The following is a 23,390-nucleotide window of genomic DNA, read 5'->3' as shown; positions in this document are numbered from 1 at the left end:
GGAACTCCTACAGAGGGGCAGCAGAAATGCCGTGTATAGCTTTAAGCCAGGTATGATCATAAATCATCAGATCATACCTAGAACTACTTATCTGAAAGTCCAAATGTGTAAGTAGATTAGAATGTTTAGCTAGATCAGGTTTATTTATTTTTTAAGACTTGTAGATCTCCTCTGTGCTAACCCCCTGATGCTTTTGGTTGTTTGTAACCTTTAAGCTGAACCTCCCAAGAAAGCTATTTTGGGTGCTTTATTTTTGGAATTGCTCCTTTAAAATCTAGCAAAAGCCTAAGTTCCAGATGTATTTTTTCCCTTTTGTTTTTAATAAAATTTACCTTTATTAAGAACAGGAGTGGATTTTTGGTGTCCTAGGAGGTTTGTGCATGTTGTTTGATTAGCTGATAGCCTCAGCTAATTTCCTTTGTTTTCTTTCTCAGCTCTTCCCCTTGAGGGTACCCCACAGGGAGGAATTCCCAAGTGCTCCTTCCTGGGTTCAAAGGGTTTTTTTTTTTTTTTTTGCATTTGGGTGGTGGCAGCATTTACCAAGCCAAGAGAAAAGCTGTAACTATGGGAGTTTAATACAAGCCTGGAGTGGTAAGTATTAATTTTTAGAACCCTTGCGGGCCCCCGCCTTCTGCTCTCAGAGTGACAGAGTGGGGATTCCTGTTCACTCCATTTCATAGTGGCAAAACAAGGGGGCATCCAATGATGTTAAAAGACAACATACATTAAAAAAATAGAGCTTTATTTATAATCTTTTAGCCTCTGTCCTGAATATGGGGAGGCATACCTGCACTATCCCTGGAAGAGATCTGAGGAGATGAGAGAGCTCTGAAAGGGACACAGCTTACATTCTGCCTTGCACTCACCAGCTCTGCTGTCTGGTACATTGCTGGGAATGAGGAATTAGGGGGAGGAGGCACATTTGGCTCACTCCACTTCCCCACAGTCTCTCCACTCACTTGCCTACAATGACTGGGAGCAGCATAAGCAGCACAGGCTGAGGTCCAGCAAGGACTTCAAACCATGATCTGGGTAGCCTTAACATGGAAGCATCTATAATTGCCACGATGAAAGACAGAATAGTGGTATGAGTCTGATCTGGTATGGCAATCCCAAGGTTTCTATGCTGGACCTTTTACATAAAGAAATGAATTGTAATTTTATTAAGCAGCCAAGTCTGTGCTAAATTTGCACTGGATTTATCACATAACAGCTATATTATCTGCTGCATCTAAATTATTCTGGGTTCTGCTGAAAGGTGGTTGCAGATCCTGATTCTTTGCTCAGCCTGAGTGCTTCTTTAACCTGTATCAGTTTGCAATGGTCTCAAAAAGATTAGCTGCTAGCACATCATGTTCCATTCACTCCCCTCATCCCCCCATCATATGGTGGTGATTGTGCAGAGGGTGACATAAATGAATGACAGCTCTGCTACATTTACATCAGCTGGGAACATCCTAAAGATAGGGATAACCATAACAGGGGAGTTAAATGTCTCTTATCCCTTTGTACCACTGGAGTGCAGCAAAGCAAGTGTGTGTGGCAGGGAGGAGTGGGACGGGAAGAGGCAGAGTTTTCCCCAATACAGTTTCTTTCGAGTATGAAAACAGGGTTATTCTGCTTTTGAATTTTGGGTAACTGAATTACCCTCTATTTAAATACTTCATAAAATCAGTAATACTGTTTAGTTTGTAATGTTGTAATTTAGGTTTTAAGACCTTTTCTACTATAAACAAACTGTATGAGATTATATGTCTTTATGAAAGTAAAAAGGGAGTCTTCAGCTGTGCTTTCCTTCCCTCTTCTTTTTCTCTCTCTTTCCTATCTCATTCTTTCTTTCTGGGTAAAACAGGCCAAATTATTATATTTATTATTTGTCTTGTGGTAGCATTTAGAGGCCCCCGTGGAGAAGGCAGGGTCCCATTGCACCAGGCACTGTACATACATAACAAAAATCTGATTCTTGCTCCAAGGAGCTTACAATCTATGTATAAAATGAGAGGCAACAGGTGAAGACAGACAAAGGGAGCACAAGATAACACTATGATTAACATAATAAGCAGAACTCACAGCTAAAAAAAAAATTTTTTTATACAGATACATGGTCCCAGGTGGTAACTAATGCCTTTTGTTGGTTATACAAATAATGTTGGAAAAGAACAATCAGGGCCATATTTCCAAAGGCCTCCTAATTGTGTACACGCAAAATTTCCATGCACGTTCCTGTGCCTGCATTTGTGCATGTGTGCCAGGTAACTGTACAATTAATTCACCTCGTACACAAAATGGAAGCCTTTTGAAACTGTTCTTTAATGGCCAATTCATTAGTAATCTCAGTAAGTAGGCTAAGAAATGATTTGGTATGGAGACTAAACTATCCTCTCCCTAGAGATTGACTCTCCTGGTCGGGGTTGATACACATTAGTTAGGCAGGTATGAAGAAGCATGCATTGCTGCATACAGCTTCTGTGGGTAAAGAGGACTTTAGTTTCCAGGGCACCCTCCACAAGCAATAAAAAGTGTAAAGCAAGTTTACAGTACTTCATCATATCAGGGACTAACTACTGCTTTTTAGTATTTAAAACAACAACATATAAGAAACAGTTACGGGGCACGCCCAGTTACTACTAAAGAGGTATTATATCAAGAGTCAAATTTCACTAAAGTCCAGACCTTTCCTCTCTGTTATAGTTAGGCTTGGCAGACTTCAATTTTGTATTATAACTGACTGATAATATTGATGTTTATTTTGAAGTATTTTTTTCAATTTTCACAGTCGTGTACAATTATAGAGTTAAAGCATTTTCCCCCCATTTTTATTTGATTTAAATTTTCACAGTTTTGGGAAATTATGGGGAGGGAGACAATTATTTAATGGCAGCAGAATTGGAAATTCAAAATGTTAAAACTTTATAACCATTAACACAAATTATCAACATCACCACTTAAAAATATACAAAGTACATATCCTTAAATCAAACTCTAACAAGTGTTCAAGCTGAATTTTGCCTATCTGTAAATTTCAGTTATCATAAATGGAAATATTTTTTGTTGGTTTCTGGGTGTGTGTTGAAATCAATGTTTATTTACATTTACTGATAAAAATCTAATCTTTCCAAACCTAATTACAGCGTTGCTGTAGTTTCACCCTTTTCCTGTCCTCTCCAAATATTAGCATTCCAAGCAACTTTACTTGGTGAAAATTCTGAAACTGGGTTGCTTCTGATGTTTCATTTCCAACCTACTGTAGTGCTACTTTAACTACCATGTACCCTATTCTGACTTGGGGGAGAGGGTGGGTGATAGGCATTGCCAGAAGTCTCTGTTATTCGGTAGTAGGAGACACCTTCCATTTAGGAAGCAAGATTGCAGTGATGCTGTAGTGAAAAGGGGACTTTGCTATAGATAATATCTTTCCAATATAGAATATATGTTAAGTTCCCAACCTTGTTTCTCTCCTCACCTTTATTATCTCTGCTCCTGCTCTGTAGAGATGCTCATGGAGAAAGTCCCATGATCTTGCCAACTTTCTTTCCTATAGGCTTGTTCTTTCTTCCTTCTGCTCTGTTCTTGGCCAAGCAGTTCTACTTTTCCACTATTATCCACTCTTATACCTCTAATCCTCAATGGCTGTTTGTAGCCTTCCACTTTCCTTAAACCCTTTTCCATCCCCCCTTGAACTTTAAATTCTTTGGGGCGGGGATTATGCCTTTTTAATATCAGTAAAGTATGTAAAATTATGGTATAGTAGAATAATAATTAATAGACACAAACTCAAACATCAGTTGAAAAGCTGAAGAGTAGTATAGTTTCTCTCTCTCTCTCTCTTTTTTTTTTTTGGTAGACTTGCTGTATTTTTCTCTATTATTAAGGAAGGCTAAATAGGGCCAGCTAATCACTTTGAGATCCTTGGTGCTATACAAGTGCAAACTGCTACTAATATCTGAACAAAAGGAAAGTACAACCAAAAAAAAAATACATTAATCTCAGGTAAAGGGTGAACCTTTAACTCACAAAAACAGAATCTGAAAGTGAAGGCAAACGTTTGCCTTAATGTACGGCATAGGCTCAGCCACCAGCCCTGAAAGCTCTGTAATCTGAAACAGTGTATATTCTCCACGAGCATGACACAAAGAAATACAATAAGTGCAAAGGTTTAGCCTCAGCTCTGAATCTGTTTACTTTTGTCAGGTTGATTAAATCTCTTTGTACCTTAGTGTTATTTTTACTGTCTTTGTATATACTGACCTCAATTTTGATGGCCAGCCAGGAGTCAAGTGAAGGCAGGAGAGCAAAGGTAGGTTTGTGTTATGCTCCAGTAATCTATAGCTGCTGGAACAGCCCCTTGTGGGCTACTGTAAGTGCCTCTAAATTAGAGCAGGCCAGAGACTGCTTTAACTTATGCTGGTAGTAAAACTGGCCATGGGCTGGGAACTGAACAGGCTCCTTGCTGTAATTTAAGCAGCACATGGAACACACAGCATGCTTTGACCACATTCTTCTCTCCAGTGTTAGAGACTATGGCATAGAGCCAGCTACCCAGATCTATGCCATCAAAGGATTCGGCTACACCAGAAGAATCTCAGCTGTCTGCTTAGAACACATTAAGGCTACGATTTGTTCCCAGAGTTCCACAAAGCAGACCTTATCAGGGACAAGGATCTGACCCACTACAACTATATCACATATTTAATTAGTTGGTTAATCAGGTATAGAAGATTCACTTACTGAAATGCACTAAGATAAAGTCACTATTTATGAAGCACTTTAAAGTATAAACTTTTCTAATTAATACTCCATTTTTTAAACAAATGTTGCAATTTTAAATATGGACAAAATGCTTGCTAGGGAGGTAAATAACCATTTAAACCGAAAATTTACATACTTTAAGCACACAGTTTCGAGGAATGCAAAGCCTTGAAAAAAATCAACCTTTGAATTTTATACTGTGAGTAATAATGCACAAATTACAAAACTCCAATTATTTTTTTTCTTATTACCTCACCATGCAATAACTAAGATAGAAACATCATCTCTAATAAGACACTACAAGTACATAGCGCTAAAGAGTTCTCAAACATGTCAAGCACTGTGTACTCTTGGTACAACAGCCTAATACGTAGTATAACTTAGGGACTGAACCTGCAACCCTAAAGCATGCAGAACTCCCATTTGAGTGGATGGAAGATTTGTGCATGTGTTATCTGCAAGATCAGGTATTTAAAGAGACAGCTGCTTCCCTGCTTAAGGTAATCATAAATTTCCTATCATATAGACAGTAAAAATGTACAGCAATAACCCAAAACATTTTAGAATAAGTTATGATCTATTCTTCATTTGATACATTTCTGCCACTCCCATTTACAATAATACTTAACTATTTTCTTTCCCTTTTTGTAATACTTCTTTGAAGGATAGAAAATTCAAATCTATTTTCATGGTTGAATTGTCTTTTTCCTCATTGGATAAATATGATTTTACCTATGATTCTGATGGAACTGAAATTAAGGCTCTTTTTATTTATTCCCATATTTTCATATTAGTACCATAGATCATGTTTGCATTGCTCTGGGAACAATGAGCTGCTGCTCCTGCTCATCTTTAACATGAATGGAATTTAGGGCAGATAGCAAGGTGAGAACAGACACTTTAGGGTTACTGCAAAACAGCTGTTTAAAGGCGTTTACATCTAAATAACATTTTTTCATAAAAAAAGAAACTTACTTTGCCTACTGGAAGATGTCTTATGGCTTGCAGGGGCTTCTATAGTCTATATACTTTTAGGCATTTTTCTGTATCATGAAGAATTTATATCAGCATTAATTTTCTTTTTTCTTGTTTATACAGCATCATCTCTCATTAATAAAAAGCTTAGCTATGTCTTCTTAAGTATGGCTGTGTCTAAGAATTATTTTTATAGTACAGACAATTATTAGAATTCTGCAATGGAAAGTTTAATTTTGCTTGTACTGGGAATGTGAAGCATTTTCTGGTTTTGGAAAGCACCAGAACCATTTAGACCTGTGAGTTGCTTTTGTCAAATTTAAAGTATTTTGGCAGGTGAAAGCCCATTATCACAAAGCAGTCCTTATTAAACAGCGGTGCTGTGACAATACCCTGACTTTGAGTTCAGAAACTGCACTTACAGGTGTGCTAGCTGCACCACAAGTATTTAACAGACAATATTTCCCCAACGTTTAGTTCTTGAACTGAAGGAAATTGTGTATTAAATAATTTGATTCTATATGTCCATTACTAAATTCCCCCCAACATACACACGCACATTTTACAAAAGTATTTTTCATTAAACAACTAGTAGTTACACTGGAAGTGGTTTGTTACTTGCTCCTTGATTACTCTTAATTATTTGGCACACCATTACTGCTCAAAGGAGAGGTTATTTCCTTGCTGAGAAGATGAAATTGTCAACAAAGCAGCTAGACGATCATGTGATATGAATTCCAACAGAAAATTCATCCATCCTGAGGAACTCTCACTAACAAATTCTCACTATCTTCCATACATATCCAGCTGTGATCATGGGGTTCCCATCAATAAATAAAAGGTCAGTGCAACAATAAGAAGCAAACAGAATGGAGAAGAAAAGGTCTGATAGGCAGCTGATGGCATAAAAATGTCTTCATACTTGTAAATACTGACAACACGCTCTGATACAGGCGGTGAGTCTATGTCATGCCGAGTTATGGAACCTTTAATAGACAAAGGATAGAAAAAGAGATGAGCATAGCATGTGAATTAAACTACTTCTGATTTTTCTTTCTTTTCCACTAGATAACCTCACCTCCTCTTATTGCTATTTACTATACCAAAAGGAGGATTTTCATAAGTTTAAAATGGTGTTTCTAGCCAAATAGGAAATCTTCACAAAAACACAGCATTACATCAACAGTTAACATAGTGCCAGAAGGTAAAACTCTGAATAAATCATACGAAACCTGAACAACAAACTATGAACAATATCCTTCAGAAGAATCATAAACTGGTCATTTTGAAGCATATACAATCAATTTTAGCTTTTGGGAGTAGAGATAATCAAAAAGAGTAGGTAAGGAATTTTTATATGACTTAACTTGACAGTGCCCCCTTAATTTACATATATACACACACTGCTATTGTAAACAGAAATCGGAAAATCTTTTGCAAACTATTTTAATTCCTTTTAAAATGATGAAATAGATTGAAGAAGGCAGTCATAGCCGCATACCATCAACTTACCCTGAATTGCTGGACCCCAAGCAAACAAATAGTACCAGCTCAAGTGAAGATCTACAATAGTTTCATCTCTGGGAACATACACAGGACGTTTAAATCGACAAGTCACACGGTTGTTTTCAAAAATTCCTTCTTCATCTCTAGCTGGATTTCTCTGGATCTCTTTAGCCCACTGACCAACATTATAAAAGTGCTGTATTCGGACCCTTCCATTATCATCGTGAACACAAGCCATGACGTCATCTCCACCCTACATGGTAGGAAAGAAATGAGTCAGAGTTCTACCTTTTGAAAGTTTTACTTTTAGCAAGAAAACTCAATAAGTAATAATTTTTTTTCATATCCATAAAAGTATTCACGTTACATCATTTTCACTATGAAAGCTGACATAATAAAAGCTCTAGTTCCCCCTTTCATTGTACAAATCCCTGGATACTTCCACCTGCAGATTGTGCAGAAAAAAGTCAATGGTAATATTTACTTTTTCTATCTGTTTATGGGTATGCAAGCCACTTTTTGATTTTCACCACGATGTATACCAAATTCTAGTAGGATGGCAACTCCCTGACATAATTTAAGTAACAAGAAAGAAAAAGTAACATTTTTTTATTGTTCAAAATATGTGAACTTCCTGGATATTGTACCACAACAAAAACAGAAGAAGAACAGAACTTTTGGGGTGCAAAGTTCATTACATTAAATGCTATATAATCTAATCAACAGTAGGAAACAAATCTAAAATATCTGAAGGATTAATATCGTAACTGCAAGGAATCTACTTTAATTCAATAGTGTTTTTCCTAATTCCTTCCCTTAATATATATCACCCAAGTGCAAAGTAGGAATTCAGTTAAACAAGTTGAATACTATAAAATACTAACAGAACTAACCAATGGCAAATTTGCTTCCGCACATATTGTAGGCAGTGACACAGAAACACAATCTGAGAAACAAACAAGTGGATGAAAAAAAAGTATGATGACAATTACTTGTGTAGGCTATTCATAGAAGTACTGTATTCCTAAAACAACTATTCAAAAACACTATTGACACAGCAAAGATACTTAACCGTTCAGGGCACAATATTACTTACAAAAGTATAGCCTTCTAGAAGCATTAATATCAGGAATAAATCTTAAAGTTTTGTAGGTTGTTGGCAACTAAAGATTGGGTTACTGCCAGTGGCGTAGATGTTAGTACTGGGTAACAACACACCCCACAGCCATAGTACTAATGTCATCAATGTGTCACATTGAAGGAGGCAAGAGTGATTGCTGACTTTATCCTTAAGTAAGTCTGTTCTTTTATGCATGTTGCAAAAGATTCATAACTGTCTTTGCTCACCTAATCCTGGTTGCACAAACTGCTTTTGGGGAACAAAATGGATGGGGACAAAGTAAGGGGTGGCACATTAATTTAGCTGCCACTGCTGTGTAGATTCTTACAAAACTGCTGAAAAATGGAAGAACTAGGTAAGACATGGATTTGAAAGGCTCCAGGTGCTCGGTATTAATGTGGGAGAGGTGATGACTGCTACAGTTGAGGTTATATAAGGGCCTTCATTCTAACCTCCTGTTTTCAAAAACTTTCACCTCAGGCTTAATTTGTGTTTAAAGGTTTAATTTATTTTTTTATAAGTTTGAGCAAAAATTCTTCACCTCTAAGGACAAGGAGATTTAAAAAAAAAAACAAACAGCACCTTTAACATTAAAAAACCAAACACAAAACAAAGTTAAAATGTTGTTTTGAACTGTTCTGTAGTCAAAATTGCCATGTAGCTCCCTAACACATCAACCCAATCAATTTTTAAAAAACAAGGATTTTTAATTATTTTCCTTGCCTAGTTGTTCTTGCCATGTCATCCTTATCTGGGATCTTTCTACTAGTTCTCCTTTACATGCCACATTGAATTTAAACTTCCTAGGTCTTCGTTGGTAAGGTTCTGCAGAACTCCACCCTGCCCTACATCTTCGGTTTTTTTCCCTATCAGGTTCCCCCACCCCATAACTCCGCCAGTGATGCCAGACATGATGCCCTATTCAGTTCCTTCTTCTCCACTCATCTCTGTGCATTTTTTCTACAGTGCCCCCTTTGTATGGAATGACCTCAGTTCACCAAGAACAACCACTTTCTCCTAATTGAAATCCCTCCTTAAAACTGACTTCTTGCATTATGCCCACAAAAAGTTAATTCATAATAATTATAGGTCAAACAAACAAACAAACAAACAAAGCCTTACTAATTACCCCTACCTCTGGAGTTCTCAGTGGGTCCCACTTCTCAGTCTTTTAGACTGTAAATGCTTCAAGACATGGATTGTCCTTATTTCTGAGCATATTACAGTGACAAGCACATTGTTGGCACTGAATAAATAGGGGCCAGACTCTGACACCTTTGCTCACAAAGGGTGGCAACACATTCCACGAGTGTCCCATCCACTTCAACTGGACGAATAGTAGAGTAATGTACCATTCAGCATGAGCAAGTGTATCAGAATATGGTTCCGAGTCAACAAATAAAAATAGTAAAATCTGAACCTAAATTAACAGAAAAGGAGTACAAATCTTAACAGGAGAGAGAGCACAAAAATGGAACAAGCATTATGCTATTCAAGACCAAGAAAGAATACTAAAAGCTGCAAAGGGCAATGAAGAAATAATCCATCAAAGAATCAAGATGCTTTTCTTCCCTGAACTGTGTCAGGCTGCTCAGGCCAGAAACAGGGACTTGAGTCCACCAAGGCAGAATTTTGTTTATGAGGAGCTTTTGCCAAAAAGCTCAGAGTCATTTACATTAACAAACTCTACATATTCTAGGACACTTGTTTGGCTGGAAAATTACTGGGAAAATAGATTAAATTAACAGATACAACAAGCAATAAAGACTGAAATGACAAATGGCATTGTAGCCTGATTAAGTGACATACAGCATCTCATACATAGCAGGTTTGAAAACCAAATCATTCACTTTAAAATTATGATTGTGCAGGGGTGCCATCTACTGGATATATGATAAGGCTGCATGTTACCACTGTTAATCTGATATAGAGTAGGGGCCAGATTTTTCAAGGTGCAGACAGGTGCTTGGGAGAGTTAAGTGCCTAGGTGCTTTTGAAAATCCCACTAAGTGCTTATCTGTATCTTGAGGCTCTTAAATACCTTTAAAAATGTGTCCCTACAACTATTTCTTAAGACTACATGACACATATCTTTTATTTCCAACATAATACCATTTACATGGGTAGGATGGTAATGCATCCCTCCTCACATTTTCTTTGTGCTCCCCATTTTGGACCTGAGCCAAAGTCAGCAGCTGATACCAGTGGGAGTCTTTCTATTGCTTCAGGGGGCTCTGATTAAGGATCATTAAACACTCTCCCATTTTCCAGTGTATAGAATCCACATGCAACTTTATAACTCCACTTGCTCTCTGACTAGGGATGTATTACATAAACACTATTTTCAGTTGCAGATAGGTATGTTTCAATATGCAATCAATTATAGATAGCATTATAAACTGTGTTCTAATCTTAAATACATTAATGAGAATCACTATTTATATAACAGAATTAGAGTCCTCAATTCTTGCTTTCCTCATAAAACCCCAATAAAAATAATGCTTCTGAAATATAAAAATCACAGGAACAAGAATAAATATGAGGCAACCTTGTTCAAAAACTTTTTTAAAAAGCAAAGAAGCCTATTTCAATTTGTTCATTTTATATAGCATATATATTTATATTAGCAATAATAATTTTCTCTCTAAATTCACCTGGCTTTTCTGGGAATGTGGGGTGTTGGTGGAAAAAAGAGGCAGTGGGCATCCCCTTGAGAGTGTAATGGTTAAGTCCAGATTTATACAGTGGAAAAATAATTGACTTATTCAAGAAAACTTTACACTTCACTAATTTCTGATGTATACTTTGCTCCATTAAACACTGGTCAGAACACTTAGAAGACAAATTTGTTATTCTTGAATTTTTTTTTAGAATTAAATGGTGCAAAGTCATTAACAGTCTTGCGTTCAAAAGCAGAAGCCAGAGATCACCGTAGTCTTTCATTCTCAAGAGAGGTGTCCAGTGCCTAGGGAACTTGACCAGGCATCAGCAAGCCTGGGTTCTATTTCCTGATCTGCTTCCCAATCTGTAAAACTGGGGTTAATAATACTCACCCCTCCTTTGTAAAGTGCCCTGCGAACTAGAGATGAAAAGCACTATGCAAACATTAGATATTATTTCTCATTAAAAGTGTATCTTTCTCTACACCTGCCACATATTTTTCAAATCCAATATAAACTGTGCCTATTCTAATACATAAACGCTTATATACTTGTTAACATGAAACGTTAAATTTTGTTGGTCTCACCATTTTCTTGTCTGAGGAAAATCCTACTGCCACCCAGCCATCAGTGTCAGCACTCAACTCGAACTCTACATCAGCTCCTATTCTACGATAACTGAGAAAATAGTCACAAGTCTCTGCATTACATCCAGGTTTACCATACCTGGATGAAATAGGAAAACAGAACATGTATCTTTTTCTACCACGCAAAATATGAACAGCTTTTTTGTTCTAGCTTATCTGTGTTTCTACATCGAAAACTTGAAGACAGCATGATTTGTTGCTGTTAATGGTGGTGGTCACATAAATAAAATTTTCAGATATTGGTAGAACATATCATTTCTATACTATATTGTATTTTATATATAATACAATAAATTACAGTGTTAAAAATAATTATCCCTTTATGGTAGGACTGGGTCATGTTGGCTCATTATGGTGAGCACTTATTCAGAGGTGTGGTCCATTGATCTCACTGGGACTATTTACGTAAGTGCTCATCAGGTGTTGAACAACATAGTCCCTGATCATGGTGAATATCTGCAGACAACAAACATTTAGTAAAATGAATGTGGGACATTTACTAGTGTACCTAGTGAAGTCAAGTAACGGTTTATAAACTGAAAGATATCTACATTTTTATTCTACACCAACCTAAAGCATCCCTTGGTTTTTCCACAATCATCCACTCTAATTTTTGCAAATGGATCCACAGGAGGAGCAGTAGGGAAAGGGTAACCTGTATAATCAGAATAAACCGCCATTAGATAATGAATGCGGAGTAATACATCAAAATATTGCCACTGTTATTATTTATCTATATTAGAATAGTATCTAAGAGGCCCCAACCAAGATTAGGCCTTCACTGTGCTAGGCACTGTACATAACCTTAGTAAGAGAGAGAGTCCCTGCCCTGCAGAGCTCACAATCTAACTAGACAAAACGTGCAAAGAGTAGATAAGAGAAAGTATTATTGGGTTGGATTATCTTGTATGCAAAATGCATTTTGAGGGATGGGGGTGTAGTGGATCCAGAGGCCACTACACCCGATTCTCTGCTGGCAGAAGGTCTTTCCACAAGTCAGCTAGGAATCAGGGATCTGCAATCAGCTCCTTCCTAGTCCCTCCTCCACTGCACTTGAGCTTTGTATCCAGTAGAGAACTGAGTCCGTTATCTCCATTTTAAAGATAGGGCACTGAGGCTATGACGTCTGGTCAGAAAGGGTTAAGCAGCTCGCAGGCTAAATGACCCAGATTCAACCTTTAGAGACATGTTAGATAAATGGTAATTCGGGCCATTCCATGTTAGATAGGCAAGAACTTTGAAATGTAAACCTGTATTGTTAGAGAATTAGAGGTAATAATAATTGTACGTGTTTAGTTATATCTTGTTAGATGTTAACCGTGTAAACAGACAGTTCCTGCATATTACGATAGCTATTCATTCAGAGATCAAAAGGGACTATTAACATTTAGATGAAATGTGAGTGTGATGTCACTGTCTACATGTCTCTTTAAAGTCTGTGTTGAACTGCTTAATGGATAAATTACCTTATGTTAATCCATGTAGTTAATCACCAGTAATGTTTGAGAAACAGACGGTTACATCAAAAGCCTGTTCTTCATCCAAGCCCAGGAACTGTATAAAGTACTCTTGGGATCTGATCCTTTCCTCTCAGATCTGCTTGAGCTTTATTTTGGCAGAAGTTTGAGTCATAAGACTGATACCTCCAGTCGCATCTGGATCACCCGGGGTATGAAACATTGGACGAAATTATGGACTAATTCTAAGAACTCTTTGCAACTAGAAAGCTCATCATCTTTACTATGAAACTGATCTCAGAACTGTACTCATAAGAATTGGCTGTAAGTGTATATTTGGATAAGATCTGGAATATTCATTAATTTGGGAGATATGTCCAATCCTTTGGGATTAGTAGAACTTTCATATTTGACTTGGCTGTCTTGGAGGGAGCCCAAAGGCTGCGTTGCTATGTTTGGCTTCTGTGTAACCAGTAAGATTATTCTAGAAGCTGTTTTATCTGGTGAATCTAAATATTGGACTATCCACCAGCTTTGGGGGTTGTCTGCCCCATTCTTTCCAGTTTGCACTGATTTAAGTAATCTCAGCGTGCCCCCCTCCCACACCCCCGGGACCCTCATCACAGAGGATTGGATTTTCAAAAGTATCTGAAGACACCTAACTCCTATGAACTTTCAATGGGCATTAGTCATCTAACTCTCTTAGGCACTTTCAAAAATCCCACTAAGAGAGAATAAGTGATTTCCTTAGGCAGTCTGTGGCAGAACTACGCAGTGAGCACAGGTTTCCTGAGTCTCTGTCCAGAAAATGAATCTTAAAAGTTAAAAGCTGTTAAACCAACATAGTTTCAGTTAACCAACACAGATATGTACAGGGCCTTTTTGATTAATTCTGCATTAAGAATTAAAAAGAATTTTATATTAAATCAAAAGGTAAAAGACAGGTTAAAGATAAAATACACTACATAAATCGGAACACAAAACAACCAGATAACGAAAAAGTCAGGGCTTCAAAATCAGTATGCACTTGCCCATTTGGCACCAGTACACTTTGTGGAATGAGGCTGTGTCATAAATATAAAGGGAAGGGTAACCACCTTTCTGTATACAGTGCTATAAAATCCCTCCTGGCCAGAGGCAAAACCCTTTAATCTGTAAAGGGTTAAGAAGCTAAGGTAACCTAGCTGGCACCTGACCCAAATGACCAATGAGAGGACAAGATACTTTCAAATCTGGAGGGGGGTGGGGGAACAAAGGGTTTGTCTGTCTGTGTGATGCTTTTGCCGGGAACAGATCAGGAAGGCAGCCTCAGAACTTCTGTTAAGTTAGTAAGTAATCTAGCTAGAAATGCGTTAGATTTCCTTTTGTTTAAGGGCTGGTAAAATAAGCTGTGCTGGATGGAATGTATATTCCTGTTTTTGTGTCTTTTTGTAATTTAAGGTTTTGCCTAGAGGGATTCTCTATGTTTTGAATCTGATTACCCTGTAAGGTATTTACCATCCTGATTTTACAGAGATGATTCTTTTACCTTTCTTTTAATTAAAATTCTTCTTTTAAGAACCTGATTGATTTTTCATTGGTCTTAAGATCCAAGGGTTTGGGTCTGTGTTCACCTGTACCAATTGGTGAGGATTCTTATCGAGCCTTCCCCAGGAAAGGGGGTGTAGGTCTTGGGGGGATATTTTGGGGGAAGACATCTCCAAGTGGGCTCTTTCCCTGTTCTTCGTTTAAAACGCTTGATGGTGGCAGCATAGGGTTCAAGGACAAGGCAAAGTTTGTACCTTGGGAAAGTTTTTAACCTAAGCTGGTAAGGATAAGCTTAGGGGGTCTTGCCTCTGTACCCTAGAGTTCAGAGTGGGGAAGGAAGCGTGACAGGCTGAGTGAACATCGTTTTTGAAACCTTACATTTTGAATTTCCTGATCTTTCTGGGTTCAGGTTTTCAGCCTTTATGTTGGTATTTGAATTTGATATTCTTTTCTTCAGCTGACAGGAAAAGAAAGAACTAGCTGTGGCACTGAGAAGTTTTGCAGCTGCGTTTTCACTTCCTCAGGAGTTTTAAGCTGCACCACTCAACGGAAACACAACTATCGTTATCACACTATTGGAGCTGTGCACTATTGCACCACTCCATAGCGCACACTGCAGTCAGCAATATAACTGAAAGCTTTTACTGCAGGCAAACAAAGGAGAGGTTTCACTGCCTAAAACCTCGTTATTTAACCCCTTCCCTTCCTCTATCTTTTCAAGCAGCTATTTTTCAAAGCTGTTCAGCCACACATGAAGTTTGAAGCTTTAAAGTTCAGCCCCATTTATTTATTTTAAAACGTATAAAATATGCTCAATACATATCTAGGCACATATATGATATTTAACATAACACGTGGCTTTTTAAAAGTTAAAAAAAATCAGACTTCTTCACCGCATATGAAATTATACACCAGCACAGCCACTCCCCTCCCTGCTCAGGCAAAAGCCTGAGAATACAAGATGAGCCTTGCACTGTGGCCCAAAGATCAACTACTCATATTCTACCCAACCAGCAAGGGAAGTTAATTCCTAAACTGATAGTCCTTCAATAGAATGTCCTTCCTCAAACTCCATGGGTTTAAATCTTCGGGATTGTTAATAGCTCTACCCACCTCACTGGCTGATCTCAGCTAATATATGGAATCTGTGGAATCCTGGAAGAGGAAGCCCTCCAGGCAAACAGGCAATTGCCCCAAATCACCTATTGGGATTTCTCAGAGAGGAAAGAAAGAACTACTCAAGTGCAACACTGTCTAAGCTAGCTATGGTCTGCAAACAAGTCAGCGAAAATCTTGTCACAAATGAATGGAGGGCTTCAGACTGATCTAAAAATCAGTGAGAATACTTTCCACTGCTAAGAGATCAGTGTGATGAGTACAGCTTTCATACCAAATCCAGGCCTAAAGCCAGACTGAAAGAAAGAGATGAGAGAAATGAGAAGTGTCTGCGGTTTCCAAAGTGTCTTGCCACAATTTCTGTCAATAACCTTTCCTCAAAAGGTAAGATTAGGAACAGGGCAATTACTGGTAAGATTGCTATGGTAAAATGATGGCTTCTTAAACAAAACCCTAACAACTGTTCATGTGAGGGATGCTGGTAATCAGCACTCCTCTAAGGAGTCACTAGCAGTATCAATGGATAATGACATAATACTGCCCTACTTCATTTTACTAGCCAAGAAAGTAAAGGCTCCAAATCACAGATGGTAGCTAGAAACTCTGTGACTGAAACTGTCCAGGACTGTGCCAGAAAAGATGATATATCTATCCCCTCCAGAAATGGTTTTGCCACCACAAAAGCAGCCAATTTTTTATCTAAATCACATCGATCTTGTCAGCACAGCAACTGGAAAACTTCTGATGGCAAGAAAGAACTGATTCTTGTATCTGAGTGGAGGCAACCAGGCATGATCAACCCATCACACACCTGGAAAAGCTCTGACAAATGGATTTCACAGATAGGGAAAAACTTTCTTCACCATCACCACTTAAAACAATACTGCAATCAATGTGACTGCATGATTTTTGCCACGGACATTAGTCTCTATCCTATATGCCTCATCTGTCACAGGTCATCTTTATACCAAGGTAACCTGTGAAAAGAGAATGCTTGGCTGCCATTGCACAGATGGTTGAGGACAGAAGACAGACTGCACCTCAGAACCAACAATAAAATAGGCTACAGATAGCAGGATATTCTGCTAAGAGAAATGTGAAACCTAACTGGGTCTTCCAGTCTCTGCATGAGGTCCAGTGCAAGGGTCTCCTGCCCAATGGGAGTATACGTGAGCCCTGATTTGCAAGTGGTGGTAATAGAGACTTGGCACATTTAGCCTGAAAGGCTGTGTACCCATGAGGAGAACACTTGAGCGTTCTCTAGGAGAGACAAGGTTGTATTCCCTGCGAAAGCGCAGAGCGCAGCGTTAGGCATCTCTGTGACCCCAGCACTGTCGCAGTGCCTGATTCCAAGTTCTTGCTCCAAAGCCTGGAGACACCAATAATGGTTATTGTGAACTGAGACTGGTGGTAGAGCTCTCAGCACCCCAGCCAAAAGGAAGGGCAGCTAGGAGGGGTGCCCAAGCCAGGGAGAGGAGGGGGAGCTATGCTCATTTTGCCAGTCCTTTTTCCCATGATGAAGAGCATTTGATTGTCAATAGCAAATATGTCTGACACCCAAAACACAGCTCCGACCCACAGAAGGGCAGATTTCTCTCTCCCTCTCTTCGTTTGCGACGAGCCTCAATCTACTGCGACCCCTGCACCAGGCCTCGCCTCCGACACTCCCCTTTCGGCACCCGCCCCAGGAGCCACGGGCCGTGCACGACGGGAGCTGCCGGGCGTGGGGCTGGCTCCAAACGTGCCCCAGAAAGTGCCGCCCCACAGCAGCAGCTCGCAGGCCCCCGCCCGGCCACAGCAGGGAACGGACGCCGCCGAGTTACTAGCCAACGTGCTGAAACGACAACACGGGGCCAGGCGGCTCCACGGCACAGACAGGAGGGCAGCAGGGCGACGGGGAGGGAGACCCGGCCAGCAGCGGGGCCGAGAAGGGAGCAGCCCATCCCCCCACCATGGACCCTCCACCAGCCTTGTGCAGCTTCCCACTGCCGATGCATCCAGCTCCCTCCATTCCCCCCCAGTGTCCCAATGCATCCAGCTCCAGTCTCCCCCTCATTCCGATGCACGCTTCATCTTCCCCCGGGCATCCAGCTCCTTCTCTCCCTCCCCTCGGATGCCTGCTCCACATATTTCCCCCTCCAGTGCATTTAGCTCCATTATTCCCCTCCGTCCTGTATATTCTTCACCCTCCCCTGTTCATCCAGCTCCATTCTCCAGCTCCCCTTGGTGCATCCCCCCCAGTGTCTCAGGGCATCCAGCTCCATTCTCCCTTCCCACCCCGCATCAGTGCATTTCAGCTCCAGTCTCCCCCTCATTCCTGCATGTTTCATCCTCCCCGGTGCATCCAGCTCCTCCTCTCCCTCCCCTTGGGTGCATGCTCCATCCCCGCCCCCGTGTCCCAGTGCATTATTCCCCTCCCTCCTGTATATGCTTCTCCCCCGGCACCCCTCCGTGCCTCCAGCTCCACTCTCCCGCTCCCCTTGGTGCATTTCAGCTCCACTCTCCCCTTCATTCCTGCATGCTTCACACACACACACCCGTGCATCCAGCTCCTCTCCCTGCCCTCGCTGCATGCTTCCTCCTCCCAGCTCAATTCGCCCCCCCCCTCCTCCGCGGCCTCGGGGCACCTCACCGGGCCGGGGGTTGCAGCTTCCTCCTCCTACCCCAACAGGAGGCTCCGCACCCCGCGCCCCCCGGCCCCCTCACCCTCCTCGGAGAGGTAGCGCAGGTCGTAGAACTCGCTGGCGAAGGTGCCGTACGAGGAGTCGTGCTGCTGCCGCTGCGGCTCCTCCCGGGCCCCCCGCTCCCCGTCCCCGCGGCCCCCTCCCCGCGCCCCGCCGCTCTCGTCGGCCGGGCTGGCGGAGGAGGCTGCGGGGCCGGCGAGCAGCAGCAGCCAAGCGCCCCAGCGCAGCGGAGACATGGCGGCCCCGCAGCCGGGAGAGGCGCAGAGCGAGGCGTGCGGCGGCGCCCTCCTCCGCCTCCTGCCGCTCGCGGCGTCCTGCGAGGGGAGGGGCAGCGGGCTCCTGGAGCCCGTGCGCCCCCCAGCTGGAATGGGGGGGCTCCCCGGCCGCCCTCCCGCAGTGACCTGTGCATAGAGCGCCCCTGGCAGCGAGTGGTTGATGGGAGGGGCGGAGCCTGCGATCGAGCGCCCCCCCAGTAGAGAGGCCGATCCGGAAACCTGAGACGAGGGGAACAACCCCACCGCCTTCCAGCAGGCGGGATGGGCTCTGGGTTCATGCAGACCGGCGGGCGGGGAAACGCGCTCTGCTCCGAAGTAGGGAAAGGTTTGGAGTGAAGGGAACTTCCCACTCCCAAGTAAATCACTGCGGCTACTCCCTGGTGCACTGAAATGACTCAGGGCGCGAGGAGAAAGAGGCATCGGGGGTCGGGGCGGCGCTCGCCTGGAGCAAAGGGAGGCGGCCTTGGCAGGTGCCACAGACTGGGAGCAGGGAGAGGCACCAGGACCCAGAGTGAAGAAAATTGTGTCTGCTGCTGGTGCAATGCATTCTCTCTCCTCTAGCTGCACAGAGATGGTGGAGTGCTGTGCTGGAGGGGAAGGAGGGCGCAAGAGACCTAACAGGCGGCCAAGAGCAAAGGTGCGAGGCAATAACAGAAAGCAGCAGGAGCTGCAGGGAGAGAGGAGGAGGAGGCTCTTATCTACCTCTTCAGGAGCCTGGACTTATTAACCCCAACTTCTCAGGGAGCTTCCTGTTTCCCTGAACCCAGTTGAGGAGAACAGGCAGTTAACTGAAGTAGTAGGAGCCAGTTAGGCCCTTAAGATGCTGATAGCTTCCCTCACTCAGGCCTTGCTACCAGCCTGCTTATTTGTCCCCTTCAGTTGAGTGTTGAGAGCCACTATAGCTGGCACAGAACAGCAGTCATTAGTGAAAGAAGAAAATGCCCCTTTGGGGCAGCGTTCAGAAAAAGAAAGAAAAGCTTCCTTTGGTATCTAAGCAGGAAGGAGCTCTCCTGCAATATATAGACACAAATGTTCACGATGAGCCTTCCGTCCCCAGTGAGGATGTGAGCAGTGAGGAGATGCCTGATCTTCCAGTTAGTCAGAGTGCCGGTGACCTAGCAGCTACTGCAGCATCCATGTCTCCATCTCAAATGGATGTAACCACACATATTCCTAAAGAAAAGTGTAGATCAGAGAAGAGTGTGGTGGAGACGCAAGAAACAGCTGCTGCTGAGTTTGGTTCCTTAAGTCTAGATGATCCAGGACTGTGGACCCACTTGAGCAGTAGCCTGAGGGAATTCCTTGTACTGCACAGGCCACAGCAAGTGAAAAACTTCATGTTCCCCAAAGACAATGAAAATAGAAGTTTCCATGCAACGCATTACTGGAGTGAAATCCCCAATGGTGACAAAGTGGAGAGGCCATGTCTTATGTACTCAAAAGACCAGAATGCTGCGTACTGGTTTTGTTGCAAACTCTTCCAGTCTAATGTTCTAGCCACATTGGGTTCTACAGGAACAAAGGACTGAAAAAATCTAGCAAGAAATCTGGCATGCCACAAGAAGGCAGCAAATCACCAGAGAGCATTCCATAGGTGGAAAGAGCGTGAGATGAGACTAAGGTTAAAGGCCACCACAGATGATTGGCATCAAGAGAAGATTGCATCAGAGTCTCTTTACTGGCAAAATGTTCTGAAAAGGCTCATTGCCATTGTGAGAATGCTTGCTACCCAAAACCTAGCACTGCGTGGCACTTCAGATCAGCTGTATGTGCCAAACAATGGAAACATCCTTAAAATTGTGGAGCTGATGGCTGAGTTTGATGCTGTACTCCAGGAGCATCTAAGAAGGGTCACCACCCAAGAAATGTACACACACCACTACCTTGGAAAAACAATTCAAATTGAGATCACACAGTTACTGGCAAAAAAAGTCAAACAGAATATTGTGGCAGATCTGAAGTCAGCAAGATATTACTCTGTTATTCTGGACTCCACACCTGACATCAGCCATACAGAACAAATGACTTTAATGGTGCGTTTTGTAACAACAGAACATAGTGAAAATGTCCCTGCAATGGTGAGACTGTCAGAGAGCATTTTCTAGAATTTATTGACATTGATGATACTACAGGAGCTGGTATGACAAATGTGCGTCTTAAAAAGCTGGAAGATATGGGAATTGCGATAGCTGACAAGAGAGGTCAGGGCTGCGATAATGGTGCCAAAATGAGAGGAAAGAACAGGAGTGCAGACACGGATCCAAGAGTTAAACCCTCGAGCTTTTTTTGTCCCATGCAGTTCTCATTCATTGAACTTGGTGGTCGGTAATGCAGCATCAGCTTCTAGTGAGGCTGCTGAATTTTTTAATGTAATTCAAAGCATCTGTTTTTTTCTGTGCATCAACTCATTGATGGCAAATTTTGAAGCAACATGTATCTGGGAACATCCTCTCTGACACTGAAACCACTGAGTGCCACACGATGGGAAAGTCGAGTGGAGGCGATAAAGCCTATCAAACACCAAATTGGGAAGATAGATGATGCCATAGTTGCTATTATGGAGGATAATGCTATGACAGGAACTGTTCATGGGAGAACAGTGGCAGAGGGAAATGGAATCACCAGAAACATACAGAACTTCAAATTTCTGTGTGGCTTAGTGTTGTGGCATGACATACTGTTTGAAATAAAGGTTGTGAACAAGAGACTCCAAGGTGTTGACCTTGATATATCTGGAGCAATGGAACAACTGGAGAAAGCAAAGTCATACCTACAGTCTTACCGGTCAGATGAGGGATTCCAAAACGTTCTGAAGAGTGCACAGAAGTTGGCAGAGGAACTTCGCACTGAATCTATTTTCCCACCCATTTCAGAATACAAGAGTCACCGAAGAAGATGACATTTTGATTACGAGGCACGAGATAATCCCATAAGAGACCCCAAACAACAATTCAAAGTTGAATTCTTTAACCAGGTGCTAGATTGTGCAATACAGTCAGTTGAAGAACATTTCATGCAGCTCAAGGAACACAGCAGTGTATTTGGGATGTTGTATGATATTCCAAAACTCCTCACTATACCTGAAGAAGACCTACACCAGCAATGCAGGGCACTAGAGACAGTGTTGACACATGATGACATGTGCGATATTGATGCGAGTGATTTAGGTCATGAACTGAAAGCCCTTTCAAGATACATTTCAGCAGGATCAACTCCAAAGGCTGTTCTGGAATATATGTGCACAAATACGATGACCGCCCTCTTTCCAAATGATTTTGTTGCTCTGCGCATACTTTTAACACTTCCTGTAACATCTACGCTCCACAATGACACCGGAGAGGCTGGTCGGCCTTGCAACCATCTCAACAGAGCATGAGCTGGCCCTGACTATGGATCTTCAGCAGGAAGCAGTTCATATCTTTGCAACCAAGAAGGCACGGAAAGCACCACTTTGATTATTCAAACAGATAAAAATGCCAGTGTTTACTATGCAGACAAGAAAAGTTACATTTGCTGTTCAGGCGTTTGAAAGTTAAGTGTTACTTAAAATTTTTGAACAAGGCATTTTAAGTTGTTAGTTCTCCTTTATTGGGATAGGTAGCAGAGCAGTACTATGAGAGGAATAGAACAGGAAGAAGGCAGAATTGAGACCTTTCAAAGTTTTGGCCCAAGCGAAGGGGTATGGGGGCATCATTTGAGCTCTCCTCTTCAGGTGCCAAAATGTTGTGGGCCAGCTTTGGATTGGGGGGGATCATCAGCTGAAAAGTGAGCTCCACGGAAAATGCATTGGACCCTATGGCTTGTCTTGTCCACAGATGTCATCGGTTTGCCCTGGTGAGAGAGAGAATGGGGCAGAAATAATTTCCCAAGGCAAATAAACGGAAACAAGTAGATTCTCACTGAGGGAAAAACCCAGTAAACAAATCAGCAGAGGGTGGTGGTGTAAATGAACCCACATTTATAAGCTTCCCCCACATTAATAAATAACACATCACATACGTTCTGACTAATGACTTCCCTCCCATGCTATGAAAGTATTGGGTATAGTTCCAGGCAGTGGTATTGCCCTTTGGTTGTATTCACCAACTGATCCACTGTGGTCTCTAGGTCCCTCATTTAGTGAAGTATTCAAGCATTAGCTGCAAGGTGATTCCAGTGGGACTTAAGTACCTTCTTAAAGTTAATTATGTGGTTTAGTGCTTCCTGAATTGTGATTCCTGTACATTAATGTTAATTGCAGGGCATGTGCCTTTTGCCTCCTTTATATGCTTTTCTAGCATCTTCATTAAATTTGAAAGTTTTAATATTGACATGCTTATTTACATTATCTGATGCTAAAAATAGTTTATAAAGAAACTATTTAAGTAAACCAGGCCCTAGATACTACAGAGGCCCATATCAGTACATAGATTGATTTAAAAGTTAAAACCTTTATTTAATTTTTTTGTCTATTAATATTGATTTTTAAAATGCTGTTCTGTGGGCCACTGTTGCTCCCAGTTATTTATCCTCTGCTACAGTTGCCACGTAACCTATGCTCCTTAACTATGGAGTTCAGAATAAACCTTTGAGTATCCAGTAGAGGACAGTGGTGCACAGAAAGCAGAAGTCAGTACATGGCGATATGTTAGCTGGGTGGAGAAGCTAGAAATTTTTAGAAAAGAAGTAAAGAAA

At 41.5% G+C, this 23,390-nt stretch overlaps 1 protein-coding gene across 1 annotated transcript; it reads right to left on the bottom strand.

Moving 5' to 3' along the window:
• Positions 1–6,498: 6,498 nt before the first annotated feature.
• On the bottom strand, positions 6,499–18,677 carry FRRS1L (ferric chelate reductase 1 like). Its single transcript, XM_077809201.1, has 5 exons — positions 18,464–18,677; positions 12,228–12,312; positions 11,598–11,736; positions 7,237–7,483; positions 6,499–6,710 (listed from the first exon to the last, which is right to left on the bottom strand). The coding sequence occupies exons 1-5, from the start codon at positions 18,675–18,677 to the stop codon at positions 6,538–6,540; spliced, it is 858 nt and encodes a 285-aa protein (XP_077665327.1). The 3' UTR covers positions 6,499–6,537.
• Between the last annotated feature and the right edge of the window lie 4,713 nt (positions 18,678–23,390).

Source organism: Eretmochelys imbricata, chromosome 2 (assembly GCF_965152235.1).
Source record: "Eretmochelys imbricata isolate rEreImb1 chromosome 2, rEreImb1.hap1, whole genome shotgun sequence".
Lineage (NCBI taxonomy): Eukaryota > Metazoa > Chordata > Testudines > Cheloniidae > Eretmochelys > Eretmochelys imbricata.
The sequence above is the reverse complement of the archived record's forward strand: the minus strand, read 5'-3'. Positions and strand labels throughout refer to the sequence as shown.